Source organism: Pseudopipra pipra, chromosome Z, assembly GCF_036250125.1.
Source record: "Pseudopipra pipra isolate bDixPip1 chromosome Z, bDixPip1.hap1, whole genome shotgun sequence".
In the NCBI taxonomy this organism is placed as follows: domain Eukaryota; kingdom Metazoa; phylum Chordata; class Aves; order Passeriformes; family Pipridae; genus Pseudopipra; species Pseudopipra pipra.
The window spans coordinates 68,401,557-68,421,261 of record NC_087581.1 but is presented as its reverse complement, the minus strand read 5'-3'; the positions used below and the strand labels follow the sequence as shown (position 1 = coordinate 68,421,261).

Genomic DNA, 19,705 nt, shown 5'->3' with positions numbered 1-19,705 from the left:
TGCTGAACCTGCTGGCTCACAACACTCACCTGTTAGGCAGAGGCTCCCTCCCCTCTACAGTTGAGGCTGTCCATCAGTTTACTAGTTCATTGAACTGAGATTTTCCACTTTTATACATTGGTAGATGAAACTGTGGAGGATAACACCTCTGCCAGTATGCCCTTCTCTCTCCAGGAACATGTATTTAGTTTGCTGCACAGCAAAGTGCCCACACACACCTGGGCAAGGAAGGCAAAGAGAGAGGGAGGGGAGCTGGGGAGGCTGCCAGATGCAGCCTGAGGGAGCAGATGGATTTGCAGTGTTAGGGTGAGAGAAATGCAGTGAGTGGGAGGCACCAAAGGAGAGCTCAGGCATAGAGAAAGGATGGGAACAGGGTGGAGAGGAGGACAAAGAGTTTCTCTTTGCAACCATCTATAAGCGTCAGGAACTCCAGAACATCAGAAGGTTGTATTTGTTTTGTGTGGCAGCACTGTGGTAGCAGGAGGGCTACAGGAGTTGCTTCTGTGGGAAGCTGCCAGAAGCTTCCCCCCATGTCCCACAGAGCAAATCCCAGCCAGCTCCAGGACGGACCCACCTCTGGCCAAGGCCGAGCCATCAGAGGTGGTAGTAATTCCTCTGTGATAACATATTTAAGGACAAAAAAAAGTTATTTCATAGAAGGAACTGTTTGGTTGTTCAACACCAAGCAAAAATAGCTGCACTATGAAAGAGAGATATTATAGGTGAGGAGGGAGAGTTGTTAATCTATTGAGATCAGCCCAGAGAAGAGAGGAGTGAGAATTGTGAGAGGAACAACTCTGCAGACACCACTGACAGCGGAGAAGGAGGGGGAGGAGGTGCTTTAGGCACTGGAGCACATTCCCCTGCAGCCCGTGGCACAGACCATGGTGGAACAGGTGTTCCCCTGCAGCCCATGGAGGAGCCCACACCAGAGACATGGATGCCCAAAGGAGGCTGTGACCCCATGGGAAACCCATGCTGGAGCTGGGTCCTGGAAGGAACCTGCGGACCCTTGGGGAGAGGAGCCCACACTGGAGCAGGTTTGCTGGTAAGACTTTTGACCCCGTGGAGGATCCACACTGGAGCAGGAGAAGGACTCCTCTCCCTGAGGAAGAAGCACTACCAGAAATAACGTGATGAACTGATCATAACCCCCATTCTTCATTTCCCTGTGCTCCTGGGGGGAGGAGGAAGGGCACTGGGAATAAAGTTTAGCCCAGCAAGGAAGGAGGGGTGGGGAGAAGGTGTTTTTAGGATTTATTTTACATGTTATCCTGCTCAGATTTTGACTGGTAATAAGTACAACTAGTTTTCCCAAGTCAAGTCCATTTTGCCTGTGATGGTAATTGGTGTGTGACCTCTCCCTGTCGTTATCACAACCCTGAGCCTTTTGTTATTTTCTCTCTCCCCTGTCCACTTGTGGGGGGAAGTGATAGAGTGGCTTTGGTGGGCACCTGGTATCCAGTCAGGGTCAACCCTTCACAGAGGTCCCACTGTTTGATGAGGAATAGGGTAATGCAGGTGCATTGCTCTTCCACTTTAGGGCACAGGCCATGGTAGCTGGAAACCTCCTTCAGGGGTAAGATTTGCGTAAGGCCCCTCATTGAGGCTGGCAAGCAGGTGCAACAGTTGCAGCTAACAACCTGTTTCATATTCCTTTCAGTTGGGCCCCACAGCCCAGGGCCATGGACGACCAAGCTGTTTGATATCCTGCTCCCTATGGAAACTGGACCTGTTGTACCAGGAAAAAACTTGCTTGATTAAAGAAAACAAAGAAACAAAAAACAACCAGTAAGTGATGGACATTCAATCCCAGACATATCTGGCACAGAGCCGCTGCTGTGTGTGGGTTATGTGATTCTGCAGCTACAGGCGCACAGGAGCTGCCAGGTCAGAGCACAGCTGGAGTCCTTTTAACTCAGCAGTATGGCTCAGAGAATGGCTGACTCCAGGTGTGTCCACAGATTACTAAAAGCTGCAAGGTGATGGGTAGAAATGATGTGCTCTGGCTGCCCTACTTGTCTTCTCTTGCATCTCCTGGTCTGGGTTACTCTATACCTGAAGAGTGATCTTTGAGATGCCCCCCAAAACTCACCCGTTATGATGCGTTACACAAATCATGGGACGTGACACGTATCCAGGGATCTGTGACTAGCCTTTGCAACTTGGAATCTCAGGAATCAAGCCTCCAGACCTGCCCAACTTGCAGACCACAGGCTGACAGTAGGGAACAGCCTCCCACCATCCAACCACGTCCCTGGTTCATCCAACCAATGCACCCATCACTTACAGTCATTAACTCTCCACCTGCCCTGCAGCAGGGTCTTTCTGGGACTGATATTTGAGGGCTGTAGCAAGAATGATGAAGGCATGAATTTCGGATTCGGCAGAGTGGCTCAGACGATGAAATACATCTGCCCAAGCGTTCTAAAATCCTGTCATTTATACTGTCTGACCTAATTTACTGTTGGTGGGGGGAAACCCAATGCAATTTGCCTGTCATATCTTCTGCATTGCTAACTCACACCAGAGAAAGGGAAAACTCAAAAATTACTTTAATGCAGCCAGCTGCAGGTGAAACAGAAAGTAACCAGCCCACATCAAGACAAGTGAGAGGGGTTCACAGCTCTTGTGTCACCTGCTACTTGACTTCAGGCAACTCATGCTATTGCCAGATCTACCTGAAAGGCGTATGCCAGAACCTCAGTCACCCAGGCTGAAGGAAAAAAAATAGTCCGCTGCAAAAGCCCCACTGGGCCTTTGCCTCACTCAGTCTGGAACACGTGCAGTGCCTACGAATAAACTATGTTATTTAGTTGCTGTTCTACATTAGGACACTGGTTTTGGAAGCTGTGTAAGGGCCATGTCTCTTTCACTCTTGCAAGGAACCCGGAGGCAGTGACGGAGGAGAAAGGGATCATCTCAGTAGAAAAAAACCCTGAACACAATCCTGCAAGTTATTCAACCAGTACAAAGCAGCCAAACTCTACTCCACACCCTGTGGATAACAAAGCACAATCAGTCTCAACTATCTCCTCCCTGAGCACTTCTGGAGGCACCATTCTGAGGCACTTAAAGCCAGAGGAACTCTAAGCTTAAAGAGAACAAGAAGACTGGTTCCTACACATCTTCAAAACACTTTTCCATGGAACTATGCTCTGAAGTTCAAATTGACGTAAAAAATTAACAATACCCCCAAACATCTCTCAAATCATTAAAGGCTCTCATCATCTTGTTGTCTGCAATTAATCTGAAAAGCATCAAGACTATTGCAATAGTGCTACAGACTCTCACAGGAAGAAATCTGTCTTGAGTAGAGCAGAAATCTGCAAAGAATGGTCTGACTAGGACATGTGAAACATGGCCTGCAGCCATGCACAACACAGAGATTAAAGAGCATCAAGTAACTCCCAGAGCACTGGAGGATGCACAGTTGACACTTAGAAGTCACAGCAATCACACACCAAGCTGATTATGTGTTCTTAAACCCTAAGTGCCAACATACAACAGCCTGAACTACAGTGTGCTCACAGCTTCCTTCTCTGCTCTTCCCCTCCCACCCCTCCAACTTTGTCGTGTTTCTGAAATCCTGGCATTCCTATCCTAAACCAGAACAAAACGTTCTCTCTACTGTGTCCTCAGTGCCAGATCTGGAACCCATGCACTCTAGAGGATGGTCAGGGTCCAGCTGTGTGCCAGCATGTGAGCTGGCGTAGCCAACGCCACCAGCACTGCCGAGTTTCTCAGCTCTCACTCAAAATTGGCATCCTTGGAGCATTCCTGGTGGGGCTTGGCACTCAGTCCGTCCCATCATCACTGCTTTGGAAGGATGCATCCGGAAGGCAGGGCTGCCCTCCCGGGGCAGGGGAGCTTTCAGAAGTGTTTTTAGCACGTGGTGATGTTTACTGAGTAGCTCTCCTTCGGGAATACGCCAAGAGGTATCAATGTGCACAAGAGTGATCGTGGGAAAGAAAAAGAATTGCCTTATTTCAACAGATTTATTCCAGATGTGGGTCAGAACAGTTTAACTGGCAAAAAGGTTTTTCAGTTGAAACAGAAAAGTCAAGACATGGGTAACTGGAGTCCTGTTCCACAGGGCTGACAACTCCAGTCAGCTTTTCTTAGTAAGAGCCTGAAATCTGATATCACCAGAGTTGGTGGTGATATGGGTCTCTTATCCAATTTTGCCATTTTTAAAGGTTTACTTTTTGACTTGCAACTGTTCTAGCACACAGGGAAGTTACCCCAAAGAGCAGGCATTCTTACAAGAAGAAATTCTTCCCTCCTTGCACTTCAAAATGTTGACACAATCAAATGAACCAGTGTATTAAACATGATTTTAAAATATTTTTTAAAAGCCCAGATCAAAAAATTCTTCTTGGATTTTCCGACAAAATGTCAACTATGTCTTAAGCTAACTTCAGACTTCTTGCTAAAATAATAAAAAACACAGCCAAAAATATGAATATAAAGCAATTTTAATTTTCCTCTAGATATTTATATCAAAGAAATAATACTCATGTCCAAGTACTGTACATACAATATCTTCCTTATAAACTCTTTAGTTTAAAACACATGTACAAAATTGCACATTGCAGTTTGCAAAAAATCATAAATACCTTTTGCATGTAAACAATTCCAGCACAAGGATCAATGTTATACATTCCAAAATGTCTAAGTGTCTGTTCACAAACAAAAACAAACAAAACCCCTACTGTGATCTCCATAAAGGTTCTAATGTTACAAATCAATCATTAACAGATTTCTAACTGATGTACTACACACAGGGATACATAAATGAGCACAAGGCAAGTCGCCTTTTAGTCATAAGTACTTAAGACAGAGGCTTGGAATACAATCCTCCTGCCATTTAAACCCACGTTATCCATCCCACAGTATTTAGTGGTAGCAGCATTGAGTTAATTTTTCCAAGATTGCCAATTGCAGTATGCCTTACTTTTAATTCCTAAACAAGTTGGCTACCACTGAACAGTAGGAATTTGAAAATTATTGTAAACACAGTTATCATCGTTGTATATTCAGTAAGTTACAGTATTCTCCTAAGCACATCACTAAATTAAGAAAAAGTTTTACATTTAAACAAGTGCAAGATGCCAACATTGTCCACTTTGTCTCAGAAATAAGTATTTTTAATATAATACTACACAGTTTGCAAAAGTAACGTAAAAAAATTACTATGGACATAATCCTCAGTTGTATACTATTAAGCCCTGTAGCTTTTTTACATTAAAAAAAAATAAATCGCCACATCAGAAAAAAAGGTCTCAGAAGTGTTCTTGAAAATCTCTCCTGACCAAATCCAGCAAATGAGTAGCTACTAAATTTTGTTTCGCTATCATCTCCATCTGTGTGCAATGTCCTTGCTAGCACATCTGACTGAAGACTTCCCAAAATTAATCAGGTATAAAAAGATCTATTGTATCCAAATGAAGGTTATTTGTTTTGTTGTCTGTTTTGGGTTGCTTTTGTGGTTTTTGGTTGGTTGGTTGGTCTTTTAAATCTATTCACAGGCTGTAATCTTATAATATTCTTCCAAAAGCAGAGATTTTTAAAGGGTTTCTCAGAGGCTTCCTCTGTGCCAGCTAATTTAATAAGGCAGAATAAGAAGGTTCACATAAATCCAACTTGCAAAAAACCCAGGAAAAGATGCAGGCAGACACCCACCCCCCAGCTTCCAGCAAGTAAGCTGCTGGAAGAGCAAAGCCAAATCTGAACTGCTCTGCCTCCACCTTTCATTTTGAACAGCTACCCTGAAGAAGAAAGTTTCAGCGCCACGCCTTCATGCCACTATGAAGAACCAGTTTGGATAGAAGAGCTGTAGAAGTGGCAGTTTGCTCACACTTCTCCTTTTGGACAAAAAGAGAGCTTGGAGATGCTTGTCGTGATGCAGCAGGGAGGGGCCTCTCTGCATTTTCAGGAAATCACTTGGTCTGTTAATTGTCATGTGGCACAAATCCCAGTGAGGACGACAGAACTTGCACGATACCAGCAGCAGCCCCAGCTCACGATATTGCAAGGTGTTGTGATTATAGTACTGCAGACCATTAAGTGTTTTCTGCATCATGGAAGGTCAGCAAGAACCAGAAAACACCAAGCATTTTCGAAGCTGGGTCACTGCCCAAGAGCTCTCTCCTTTATTTCATGGGAGTTAGTTGCTCTGTTCAACTGAGCAGAAAGACACACTGCTCAAAGAAGGATGGATTTCAGGTTGCACCTAAGCAGAGCTCCTCCTTTTTCAGGGGTTCTATTTTGAGTCATACAAACATGGCACCTCGAACACCACACAGCAAGGGCACATGTGCAGTCTCCTAAACCTCAGAGAGATTTTTCAGTCTAGGCAGAAACTGCAGGAACAACAAGCCAGCTTTATATGAGCCACTCCAGAAAAGAGAAACTGCCCTGGAAGGATGTTGTACTCCACATATGGAAAAACACAGAAAGCTGAAAAGCTACTTCACCAAAGACTTATTCAGCAATACAAACTCAGCCACCTTTCCTGGTAAGTCCCTACATAGGGAGCCTAAAAATTACCTCCAGACATAATAAACTAGAGCTAATCAAACAGATCTGAGTTTTAAGGCCCAGGAGGCTCAGGGCCTTTCACAGCAGAATAGCCCTGATACCGCCCTCTCTTAACATCTCTACCCTTCTCTCTTCATGACCTTAAGAAGCCAGTAAACCCATTCCTGATTAAAAAGACTGGGAGTGGCAAAAATCAGTGGCCAAATTTTGGTGGGTGAGAGGCCTATGCAGACTTGCCGATCATTCTCTATTTAAAAGGCAGGAATTGCACAATACCATATTGCAACACTTATTCACTTCCCTTTGTACCGTACAAAGTAGCAAAGTGCAACTAAAGCAAAATCAGTGTTTGGATTGACGGCTCAGATGTTAGAACTGCGCTAAGTGTCTCTGTAATTAACAGCACTTTGCAACAAAGCAAAACAATTCTCCAAGATTTACCTGTGTTGGGCCTTTCCTTCCAGGTTTAGGTTTGTTTTGGTGGGTTTTTTTTTTTGGTTTTTTTTTTTTTTCTCTTTGTTTCGGTTTGGTCCTGTTGGTTTTTCTTTTCCTCGGGGAGGTTGAGAGGAGGAAGGATGTGGGGGGGGGGGGGGGGGGCCGGGAGAGTTAACGAAGCCTGAATATCTAATCTGTTACATTCAGAGGAATGCTCAAGGGGCTTGCAAGAACTTGTTTTGCTACACGTTGAGCAACACCACATGGCAAAGCCCTGAAATTAGAGCAAATGCTTGAAGACAGGGCGTAGCTGCCTTTTGGAGCTCGTCCTTCACGGGCCGCATTTTATTAGAGAGCAGAGCTTTGCATCATCAGTCAGCATTCAGACCTGGGCTTTACTTGATGACATTTCAGCATGGTGGTTGCTATGGCTTTAAACAAATAAGGCTAAGTGTGAAATCATCAGTTACCAGGCCAAACAGGGAGGGGCACAGTTTCCAAAGAAGATAAGTAACTTAAGCACTAATAACTAAACAAAGTAACTTAAAAAGCATTCTGAAGAGCAAGCTTAATTATCTGGCACTTAAACATACAATAAGTATTACCATTATATACTGTTTCAGAGATAAATACTATTTCTTCCTTGGATTCCTTTTTTTTTTTCCTTACTGTTGCTGATTCCTCCAACTAGCATCTCTAACTATTATCAATAGGGAAAGGAATAAAGAAGTAAACTTTATTAGACACTTTGGGCCTGCTGGGAAAGTGATATCATACCACAAAAATACCACAGACATATCAGCTTGTGCTGTGATTTCACTAGGGTGTACACAAAGACTTTCAAAAATCACAAGGATTTACAATACCATTCTAGTAACTGGCAGAAAATGGTTTGGACTGGTAATGACACTTAGGATGTATTTTAGGAATTCTCAATTCTGAAGGTGTCATCTAGCAGACTTGTGTCCTAGCTACTAATGGCCATAGCTTATGTGACATATTATATATAACAAGAATATTTAATTTCCCAATTATTGGTTAGCATTTTCTCGCTATTTCTGTCACCCTACCAATAAGAATATTAAAAGACAGAATGGTAAGAGTTGGAAAAATACAAGCGTTCAACCTCTGAACAAGAGTTCAACCTACTCATGAAGAAGGGCAAATTTTATTTCAGTATCTTCTACTGCTATCTTTCCATAGCAGTTACTAGGGAAAAAGGAGGGTATCCTAAACACATTCTCTGGAACAGTGCACTGACTTTACTCTATGCCACCTCATTGCTTATGTCCTGCATTACAAGAAAATCAGGAAATTTATGAAAGAGAGGTATGGGAAAGATTGTCAAGCTCAATGTGTTATCTTTCAAACTGCTCAGCATGTACCAGAATTTATTTATTTATTTATTTATTTATTTATTTATTAGACTTAATTTTTAAAGGTCAATTTTCCATATGAGGCAGGAGGGACACACATCCCTGACGGCAGCGGGATGCTTTCTGAAGAGCACAAGAAAATGATACCAAACAGCTCCTCAGAGTTACTGAGTTACTTCAAGTTACTGGTCATGATTTTTAATATGTTCAGGATCCAATGAGAAGCCTGACTGTTAACAGCCTCAGCTTTCTCTATCTATCACAGAAGTAATACCACAACTTCACAGTTGCCACTGAATGTAACGGAACAGTTGCAAGAGATGCTTCAAGATACTAAGCAGAGAGGTTTTAAAATTTATTTAAATAGATTTTGAGGGAAGAGTAAAGTAGGACTTAATCTAGAAAAGTAACTGAACTTGCAAAATCAAAACAAACAGACTGCAACCAAAGACTTTTTTTTTTCCCTTGGGATGGGATGGAGGGTCTGTTACTGATCTTCAGTGACACAGCTCTGCAGACTGTATGGACCTTATTTAGGTGGCTTACAATTCCACCCATAACTAGGTCTTAACCAGTAAGTAACAGTAGTAGTAAATCTTATCAGCAGTGTGCTAAATATCAGAATCCAGCAGTGTATTAGTGCACAGTGAACTGGTCATATCTATTATCTCCATGTTAGCAAGGCTTCATACCCAACCATCACTTCAAAGCATTCCTACAGAAACTATAATTCCTTCAGGAAAGCCATTTAGGCAGAATATATACTCCTTAAACTATTGCAGACTATGTTTGTTACTAGTACTAGAAACTCAGAGCAAAACTCAATTTACAGCTAGCTACACTATGGATACAGACTTTTTGATAGTGCACAAAAAAGCAAATGGCAGATAGGTAATTTTTCAGGGCGACTCCCTTACAAACGTTATTTATAATAACCGTCCCTTCACTTTATAGTAAACTACTACACACAAACTGCAGCACTTCAGAAAACATTAAGGCTAAATGTGACTTCAAAATTATCTTTTTTGTGTTAACTTAGCATTGCAAGATTTGACAGTCCTCTGATATGACTGGAAATCTAAAAAAAAAAAAAAAATTCACGTTGTAATCACAGACAGAAATGCAGCTTAGTTTTCTTCTGGAACAACTCGACCACAACAAAAGAATATGAAAACCCCCATTGTGTACTGCTGCAGCTAAGGAAAATCACAGTTCCTTTATGTGGCCATGCCTTTCTCTATGCATGCTGGTATCCATGCACAACGTCTTGACATGTGTTTGCAGGTGTCTGTGTGCTTCAGAAGAATTAGTTCATAAAGGTTGGATTTGCTGTTTCTTCAGTTAGTCCTCACTGACTTGAGAGGATACCACCCAAAGCAGAACTCCAGCACAAGAACTCATGTCCCCTGCAGACACAAGACCAAGATTCAGTGTTTTTACATCAGTATAACACTTCTGTCAAGACAACTCAACCAAAAGTTGCATTGATGTGAAGACACAGATTCTAGCCTGGCTTCCTTCCTCTCCCCACCACTGTTTCCTCAGCAGGGCCCTGCAAATGCAACTAGAGCAAGGCATTCTGATTGACCCATATGCAGCCAACTGTTTCAACATCCAAGCAGAGATCCGGTTTGTGACTACATTGAAAGCAAACCTTCAGGTATGCAATAGCTTAGGAAAATGTGCTTCCAGACTTAAGCAAGCAGCAAGGATCAATGCCTGCAGCAAGGCAAGGGGATGGAGTCTCTTAAAGTTGCTCTTGTTACGAATTATGTGTATACATTTCCAGACCCTTTTAGCAACACACAGACAAGAGCAGCGGGGTCTCCACTGTGCACTCACTGTTGTAGTGTTTCTCAGAAACCTACATTTAGCTTGTCACACATGACCACTTTGTGGAGAAGTTGCTTCTGTCCCGCCTTCGAGTTACTGAGGAGAGAAGTTTCACAGCACAAACAGCTGCAAGCCACTTCATAGGATAAAAAGAGACAGATCTTTGAAACAGTGGACAGGAGTAATTACAAATTACTACAACCTCTTGTCTCTCATAATGTACCATAATGGCCTGAGTCTCCACATATTCAGATTTAATTCATCAACACCTTCACAGTAAAGTTGCACCATGTGCAGCAAGATTAACAAGTTTCCTACAAACTTTAGATTCTGCACTTTGTCACAGGAACATTTATCATACTGCATCAGGTACAGTAAACCCTGCAACCCCACAGCAAGTGACTGTGGCATGAGAAGGATCAGCTAACATTTGCATGATTATTATGCACTGTGAAAGCTTTCTGTCCAAGAGTTTTTCTGCTGATAAAGGTTTGCCAAATGTTGAAAGGTGATTTACTGACAGATTTTACTGTCTAACTCTGCTGGACTATGTGCAGTCACTGCACACAGTGCTGATCAAAAGAAGCAACCAACGAGTGTCAAAACAGACTGAGAACTCTTCAAAACTCATTCTTACAATAAAACTTCAAACAAAATACTGGAAAAATGGAAGTGGTTTTCTACAAATCAAATATGTAAAAGGATATGTCATACTCCAGTTTGTCTACTTGCTAAACATAGACACTAGGAGAATCAAGTAAGGAAAGGGCAAAATCATCCAGCAGCAGCTACAGCTGCACATATGAATAAACAAAAATGTAACGCATCGCTTTTTCTTTTTTAACTTGCACTCCAGAAGCAGGACACATAAAATGTGTTGAAGAATGACTTATGAAGAATGAAGAATTAGATGGTGGGGTTTTTTTTCTTGCATATTAATCTCAGATATAGAAAACTTTTCTCTAAGAAGCTGCTAGATTCCAATAGCCAAGACTCTGGTAATGGCAGCCAAGACACTATTTTCAGCACAACTAGTAATTCAGACGTAGCACACATCTGTACTTCAACACCATCAAACAATACCATACAGTACTCTGGAAAGCATCAATGAGCTATATAACTGATTGAAAATTAGTTGCCAAATGAATTTCCACTTTAGGAGCTGCAAACAGCAGAATGCCTCAGGGCTTAACTTGGGGAGATCACTCCTTCGTCAAAGGTGAAACAGACACAGTCAATCAGATATTTAAATGAACAAAGGATGCCTCATGACTATTCCTTCAGTAAAGACATAAATACAAACCAAGACAATGGAGAATTGTGGTAAGGTCAGCAGTGACTACTGACATGCAGTGAAGAGTCCAAATCTGTAGAGATATTTAGATCTTGTAAGATCATGACAGAAATCATCCCTATCACCACCAGAATCACTCCTCTCCATGCTCAGGACTTACTACCCCCAAACACCTACGCTTTTCAAAGTGTGCAAAGTACTTGTGTTTTGGGAATTGGTCTCTAAGCATGACAAATGGGCTTGACCTGGAGCCACAGTGAAAGTTGTAAGAACCCCTCGCTGACGACTCGGACCTATCTGGAGACCTTGTGATACTGACAGACTTCACTACCTGTTCTATGCTGCAGACCAAACCAACCACGTTTCTTAGCAATGCCATCACTTGAGGCAGTCCTGGCAGAGTACTTTCCTTGCACTCACAGTAAGTGGGGGCATATCTGACAGGAGCTCCACCCTCTGCCCAAGGAAAGGGTGAACAAGACTTCCCTTACCAAAACCATTCCTCCTCCTCCTCCTCCTCCCCAAGACAGAAAAGATCTGATAACAATTCAAATAAACGAAAGCCATATATAACTCAAAGCTATTTTGCTGTAGCACCTAAATAAGAAGGCACTTTGCATCTAAACCAAGACCTCAGCTAGCGAGATGTGCACAGAAGCAAGCATCCACCACCTGACAGAGACAGAGGAGACTGCGAAATCTCCAGAGCACAGATTACACCTAGGGCAAAGAAACAAAGAGGGGTGTTTGTTTGTTATGGGGTCCACATCTGGAATGCAAAACTGGATCAGAAGGGCATCGGGGTAGCCTGCAAATCAAGTCATGCAGCGAGAATCTTCGCAAGGACAAGCGAGTAGTGTGCACAAGTATAACAAAGCATGGTACTTTTGAAGGACGAAGAAAAATGCTAAAAAGTGCTAAGATTACAGTGAACATAAAGTGTTTTGTTTGGGGTTTTGTTTGTGAGGATTGTTAGGGCCTTTTTTTTTTTTTTTTTTTTTTTCCCTTCACAGTGACACAGAGCCAACTTGCTGCCAGTTACTGAAAATGAGCTACATGGATAGAAATCATATAAACAGTCTGGAAATTTTTTTACCCAGTATCTATCTTTTAGCATCTCACAGTGACCAAAGTTTTAGGCAGAAAATCAAAACCTACAAGAAATAGACATTCAGCCACAAACTGAAGAAAAAAGGCAGACAAAATAGAGGAGCCATATTGAAAGATTTAGGAACACTGCAGAGCCAGAAGTCGGAGCACTGATACATTTTAGAAGACAAGAACACTCAAGTATGACAGCTGCAGCAATTAAGCACTCCTGAGTCTTTTTATATTGGTTTAAACTGCTAGGTGCTTAGGCTTTCCACTCAAATATCTGCTATAGATAAAGCAACCTTTAGCAGAATCAATAGGGAAAAACAACCAACCACCCCAACACTATTCTCAAATTTTCGTCACGTCAGTGTTAGATCCTCTGTCTTAGCCTAAATACCAGATAAAAGAAGGCATTTATGAAGGTAACCTGTCACTCTAAAGAACACATTTTTTTTTTGTTTTGGCAACCCTACTACCAGAATAGTAACCTCTGGCACAGAGCTAGCGCTGCAGGCCACACTAGTAGCCTCTCATCAGGGTAACAGGGCAGTTCTGTCAGCACTTCTACCACCTAACAGATGTCAGCTAGAACACAGAGCAGGCTATCGAAGAAGCCGCCACACGAGACCTTTGGGAGGCTGAGCGTGAGACTGCTCTTGCAGAAAGTTCAAATGGGAGCGAGGTAATGTGGGGTGGTTTCCAGCTTAAACACTACCATGCTGAGAAGGGGGAGCTCTTTACAATCCTCCTAGACTACAGCCCATTACAGCCCTGCCCGTGAGTGGGAATTGCAGTGATTTCTTGTGTCTTATGGATCCCCCACTTCCGCTTGCATATTGCTAATTTATTATAACCATAAATGATAAAATAAGTAAAGAACAAGTACTGCACGGCTGCATTTGTCCTGTGTGCTACCACAAGAGCTTCACCTAGCCCTGCACTCATTTACAAATACAAGGACGAAAACAGCAGTGTAATTTTTTACGATTTTTTCCAGGATTCCTTAAAAAAAATCCACACCTTGCTACATCTACAGTAAAGCATCTCACATCTTCCAGGCAGCATTACCTCTCTCACTAGGGAAAGCATGTTAAGGGTGGGGGGAAAGAAAAATCTTTATCAGTTTCTCCAGTCTTGGAGCGTCTTTGCAGACAGAGGGTGAGGACTACCAGAAAGTAAAAACCGTATTTTTCACCCCGTTATTATATAACAGGAAGTGCTACAGATTGCATGCTGTATGGTTCAGGATGCCCTTAAGAAGTCTTTAAACCTGTGCTAAGATCAAAATATTGTTTTATCTGCTCATTAGTAACTCTAACAGCAGAAGATACTGTTACAGGCATCACTTCAACCACCGAAAAAAGGCTCTGGTGACATGATTAAACAGTTATACAATGATTAATATGGCTTCTACCTAATTTGCATATGCATTAAGAAAAGAAATATCCTCAGAGCATCTCGGCTACAATAACACAATTACTATGCATTGTCATGTCATTTCACACGTGCCAGGAACGACTATGCACTAAGAGGAAAAGCTCACACACTTGATTGCTGCAGCTCAAATTTCTGAACAGATAGCACTCACGTATCCCCGATAAAAACATGAAAAAGTGTGAGTCTATCCCTCTCTTCTTGAATTTCAAATCATCAAGTGTAGCCTTCCGAAGAAGTTAAGAGGTGTTTACCAGCTCCTGAGTGGCTTTAAGGGATCTGAGCAATTGCTGTACACATAGAGATGTCTATGCCCCCTTGGCTCCTCACACAATTCCCCATTTTCACCAGCTGGCACAGACACATATCCCCACGTAAGATTTGCCTCTGAGTTAAAGCAGAGTTTTTAAGCACAGTTTCAACGAGGGGAGAGGGCCCCGCGCTGCAGCTGGATCTGCTCAGGAGAAGCCCTGCCCTCCCCCAGCGGCGGGGCCAGCCCGCGGCCTCTGCACCGAGGGGCTTCTGGTGGGGGTGACCGTCACACTCCGACAGACCCTTCCCACTGCACCACGCCTGTACAGGGCTCGGCAGCGCTGCGGTAGCGGCTATGCTCAAAATAAAAAGGTGCAGCAGAAGCAAGGTAGGCAGTGGTACCGAGCAAGGGACCTAAAGCTTTCAAAAACTTATTGAGGATTATGTCTAATCAGAGGAAACAGTTCCTTTGCTATACTCTCCTACTAGTAAATTCTTGACAAAGAAATAAATCACACCAATTCTTGCCAACCAGAAAAACATTTCACATTCTAGTGCTCTTTCTGTCTCTAGAGTATTGCAGAAAGTTTCTTTAGAACAAAGTAGACCAAGAAGCAAGATACACAGATTTCTACTGAAAAATAAATCTACTTCTCCATAATATTTCTGTGATTTATTCAAACAGAATACAATGGAATTATCACCTTTACAGCTAACCCACCCCAAACCTGAGCCCTTTTCTGTATAGCACTGAATGGTTACTATACTGAGTAAAGAGCAAACACTACTGGAATGTACACAGTGAAGGGAAAAAAAGGTAAAGCTCTTTTTGCCAAAGTAACCATTTTCTCTACTAACGTGTTATCTAGAAAAATAAGGTCTAGGCAACGTCCAAAAGTGTTCAAGTTTCAATAAATAACTATCAATGCCCCAAGTTTTCACTGGCAGAAGAAATATGGAGCATACAGTTTAGAAAAGTATTTTCATATGACTGAGTCAGCAATGCATTTCATCCTGCTTAAGATTTGCAACAAAAATCACTTCCCTCCAGGGTTCGATTTTAAAATCAAAGCCATGTAAGTGCAAGAGCACCCACACAGCTGTCTTAACTCTCAATGGCAAATTAAAGCTCTAGAGAAAGACAGTATTTTAAAAAAAGTTCTTTATCAATACTAAGAAAATATACATAGCCATATTATGTTTTAAATATATATATACACACGCACATCTTTTCAAAAGGTATGATTCTGGCTATTTTTTTTAAGTTTGAAAAGCTTATCCATTGCTATACAGTTCAGTAAGGTGTATTAGGAAACACACGTTTTATATCCCCCATGAAAATAAAGTTGAATCTTTCTGTAAACAGTAATTTTCTTATTTTCCGAAATCTCTACAGACCTCAAGTACTTCACTGAAAAATAACCACCTGCCCCAGAACCACCCACGGAGACCCTCGCTGCTGAATGCGACATCTACAGATCTCGGGAAACGCTTAGCAACACCCGGCTCCCGCAAAAACGCCTTCTCCGGGCGCAAATAAATAATAATAATTAATAATAATAATAAAAATAATAATAGCAGAAGGGCGGCGGCGGGCGCGCACCTTGGCCCCGCGGTGCCCCCGGGCGGGATGGGGCCGGGGCCGGCGGGGTGTCCCTCCTCAGCAGGCGCTGGTCTCCGGCGCGGCGACGGCCGCCTCGGGGGGAGCCTCCCTGGGCTGGGCGGCGGCATGGGGAGGAGGATGCCCGGCGGCGTTGATGTGGCAGCCCGAGGAGAGGTGGCTGCGGACGCGGCCCTGCAGCTGGGTGACCTGGGCGCGGAGGAGGTTGGCGGTGGCGGCCAGCTCGGCGTTCTGCCCCTTGAGCGCCTTCACCTTCTCCTCCAGCCGGGCGATGCGCTCCAGCTTCCGCCGGCGGCACTTGGAGGCGGCGATGCGGTTCCGCAGCCGCTTGCGCTCTGCTTTCAGCCGCTCCTGGCTCTCCGCGTCCAGCGGCGACAGCGACGGCGGCGTCGGCGCGCTGCTACCGCCCTCCCCGCCCGCCGACGGCGGCACCTCGGGCACCGTCTGCGGCTCCTCCAGGGACCGCGCCGGCGGCAGCCGCCCGCTCCCCAGACCCGCCGCGCCGAAGGCCAGGCCCGGCGGCGGCGGCGGCGGGGCGGAGGTGGCGGGGTAGGCGCTGCCCGAGGGGCTCAGCGGCCCCGCGGGGTTGAAGCCGCTCAGGTTGGTGTAGACGGCCGGAGGGTCGGCGGCGGCAGCGGCGGGGGCTCCCGGCGGCCCCGGGCGGGCGGTGCAGCAGGGTCCCGGCGCGGACAGCGGTGGCGGCGGCGCCAGGAGCTGGTTCTGCTTGTGCAGGTCGGCCAGGGCCTTGACGAAGCCGTCGGCGAAACCCTCCTGCTCCTGCGTCACCGGCTGCCGGTAGAGGAACGGCCCCGCCGCCGCCGCCCCGCCGCTCCCCGCCCCGGGCGCCGCTGGCCCCGGGCTGCCCGCGCCCAGGCCCGCGCCCCCCTGGATCAGCAGCTGCTCCAGGTCGGCGGCCGGCGGCAGCTTCAGCAGCGGCAGCTCCGCAGCCGACCCCAGCGCGGCCTCCGGGCCGCCGCGGGCCGCCGCCGCCCCGCCGCCGCTTCCCGGCTCCGCGGATCCCGCGGTGGGCGGCGGGGCGGCGGCGGCGGCGGGCGGCGGCGGCAGCAGGCGAAGAGCGGCCGCGCTGCCGCGGGCGCCGGCGGGCGGGCGAAGGGTGAAGGGCCCCGGGAGCGGCGCGGGGGCGGCGGCCGACAGGTCTCGCTTCTTCCCGGCGCCCAGCAGCAGCTTCTGCCCCGCCGCCGCCGCATCGGCTCCAGGTCCGCCGGCGGTACCGAAACCCGGCAGCGGCACGAAGTCGGGCAGCAGCTCCAGTCCTTCCTCGGGGTAAAACGGCGCCTCCATCTTCACGGCGGATCGCCCGCTACGCCCGCCGCTCATGCTGCCGCCCTCGCCGGCCGGCGGCTTCGGCGCGGGGCGGGCCGGGCTGGGCGGCTGCTCCGCGGGGCCGGCCGCCCTCGGCTGGCAGCGGGGACTGAGCCGCCTCCCGGCGCCGCCGGACCGCGCCACGCCCCGGGTCCGCTGCCCGCCCCGTCGCCGCCTCCTGCTGCCACCGCCGGTACCCCCCTTGCTCCTTCCCCCGCCCGCCGGGCTTGCGCGGAACGCCTTCCCGGTGGGGTGTCCGTGGGGAGCCCGCGCTGCTCCTCCCCCTCGGAGACTCCCCCCGCCGCTGCGGTGCGGGAGAGGAGGTGCCGCCGGGCCCTTCGTGCGGGCAGAGGGGTTCCTCGGGGGCATCGCTCCAGCCGCGGCACGGATCCTGCGGGAGGAAAGCGAGCAAGGGCCACGCGTGGCGTCTGTTGTGGGCAGGTGCTCTTGAGTTGCGACTGTGATGGATGGGCACAGGATAGTGCAGGTGTCGAGGGTTAACGACTCGCGACAACGCGAGCATCGGAGTCTGCCAGGCAAACACTTGGCCATCAGGAAACACGCTGACTTGTCAAACCAAAAGTCGCTTGGAAGAAGAGGGTGGATTTGATGTAGTTTTCCTCTGAAAAAATTGGTTAAGAGAAAGGGTTTGAAACAACCTATACATATTTCCAACATTTTCAACCTTACTGAAATGTAAAAAAAAGGTTTTTAGTTTGGAGGTGGTATTTATTATCTTTACTTGAGACAATTGCCTCTGCCCTTCTGCAAGTCCCTGAAATTCTTATAGGATGAGGAAATTTCCTTGCACCCAGTCTTTTATAAATCCCTTTTGCTCCAGTATACCAGTGTGTTTCTGACAGAGCTACTGAAATCTCTCATTTAAGTCTTCAAAATCAGCTTGCTGACCGAGTGCCTTGGTGGCTCATCTACACATTCACTGGATCTCCCCATCTGTGGTGGGACCCCAAGCATCCCCTCAGTTAGGCATCACTCTTCTGCAATCTAGTCATGCTTTCTTCCCACACATTTCCTCCCTACACGTTGTCTAAGTGCCTCTTCCCCCAGGAGCTGGTGAAGCTCCTGAGCTCTGCTGTTAGCCCCATGGCCTGCGTGGCCACACTGTACCTCTGCTGTTCCTAGGCTGGCTCCAAAAGTGGGGCAGGAGGCACAGACACTGCTGTCAAGTCTCGAAGGACTTTGCCTCAGAATCCCGCTTGATATGCTTAGGAGAACTGGAGTTTAGGTGCGCTAACTAGGCCTCGATGACCTTTACACAAGTACTTTTGGGGCCCCAGTTACACACCCTGCCCATGGGGCAGGAGCTCCATTTCGTCTCAGTCCAGCACCTTCAGTCCCTGCCCAGTTATGTTACAGGAGTTCTTCTCTCCAGCCCCATCTCCTGGGTGAACCTTGGACCTGTGTTTCCAGTTCTATTCCTGGCACCATCTCCTGCTGATCGTTCCTGAACTACCTCGTAGTGATACTGGACCTCGTACATGGTTCATCACGTCGCCTCGTCTGGGTGGGTCCGTGGGTCCAATCAGTGGTGTCTGCCCTGCCCTGCTGCAGGACTCTGCCCAGGTTGGTGAACCTGGCATTGGCTTTGGCCACCCCAAACTTATTTTGCCTTGGGTAGTCCAGCTCTGCTGGTCCATGAGGCTGTGGCAGAGTCGCTGCCCTGAAAACTGGCAGCAGCAGGACTCCAGGAAGAATAAAGCCATCAGGCAAAGACCTGAAACAGAAGCGTTCACATGGATGGGGAGGAGTAAACATGTTTTTCTTGGTGTGGAAGGTGGTGCTAGAAAGAGCTTATTTTTGTTTCCTTGTCTCTTGGCTGACCTAGCAAGAGAGGAGCAGAGCTAGCAACGCTCAGCCAGCACTGAGTACTGAAAACAGCTAATGTGAGTGGCTTTGTGGAAGTATTGGTGAGGCTGTTTGCTCTACCAGCTTTGCTGTCATATTCCTGGGTGAGCAAGTGACACTGACTGGTGCCTTCCCTTAGCCAGGCAAAGAGGGCTGTCTAGGCAGACAAGCCACAGCCTCCAAGCTCAAGCCAGTACACCTTCTCTTCTTTCCCTTACAAAGCAAGGGCAGAGGGGGAAAGTAGGCTGAGGAGAAAATGATGACCTGGGTGGGGTCCGAGAAAAAGCTGTGGACATTGACTTGGGTCTAGGGTTATTGTCAGAGAATTTCCAGATAAGATGTGACACATACTTGGGTGGCAACAAAGGGAGGTTCATTTGTCAGTTCTGTACGAAAACTCTTTGTCACTTATGTAGGATGGTCTTGTTCCCTGATCTAATGCAGAGTTGGAAGGTGAGCCTACAGAATGATAACATGTTGAAGCTGCTTGAAATAAAATTATTTGTAACAACAGATCGATTTATTGAGATCTCTATCTAGTATTTGCTGATATACCTGCAAAACAAGTCTGGGTGAGTGACATGGAACTGTTTTACACATCCTTAATGCAACTATGTGTATGTGTGGGTTTTT

The 19,705-nt window shown here is 46.3% G+C and overlaps 1 protein-coding gene across 1 annotated transcript; it reads right to left on the bottom strand.

Moving 5' to 3' along the window:
- Nucleotides 1-4,460: 4,460 nt before the first annotated feature.
- Nucleotides 4,461-19,685, bottom strand: LOC135407195 (collagen alpha-2(I) chain-like). The gene is made up of 2 exons (XM_064642056.1): nucleotides 15,866-19,685; nucleotides 4,461-9,760 (listed from the first exon to the last, which is right to left on the bottom strand). Exon 1 carries the CDS (start codon nucleotides 17,882-17,884, stop codon nucleotides 15,923-15,925), a length of 1,962 nt encoding a protein of 653 aa, XP_064498126.1. The 5' UTR covers nucleotides 17,885-19,685; the 3' UTR covers nucleotides 4,461-9,760; nucleotides 15,866-15,922.
- Between the last annotated feature and the right edge of the window lie 20 nt (nucleotides 19,686-19,705).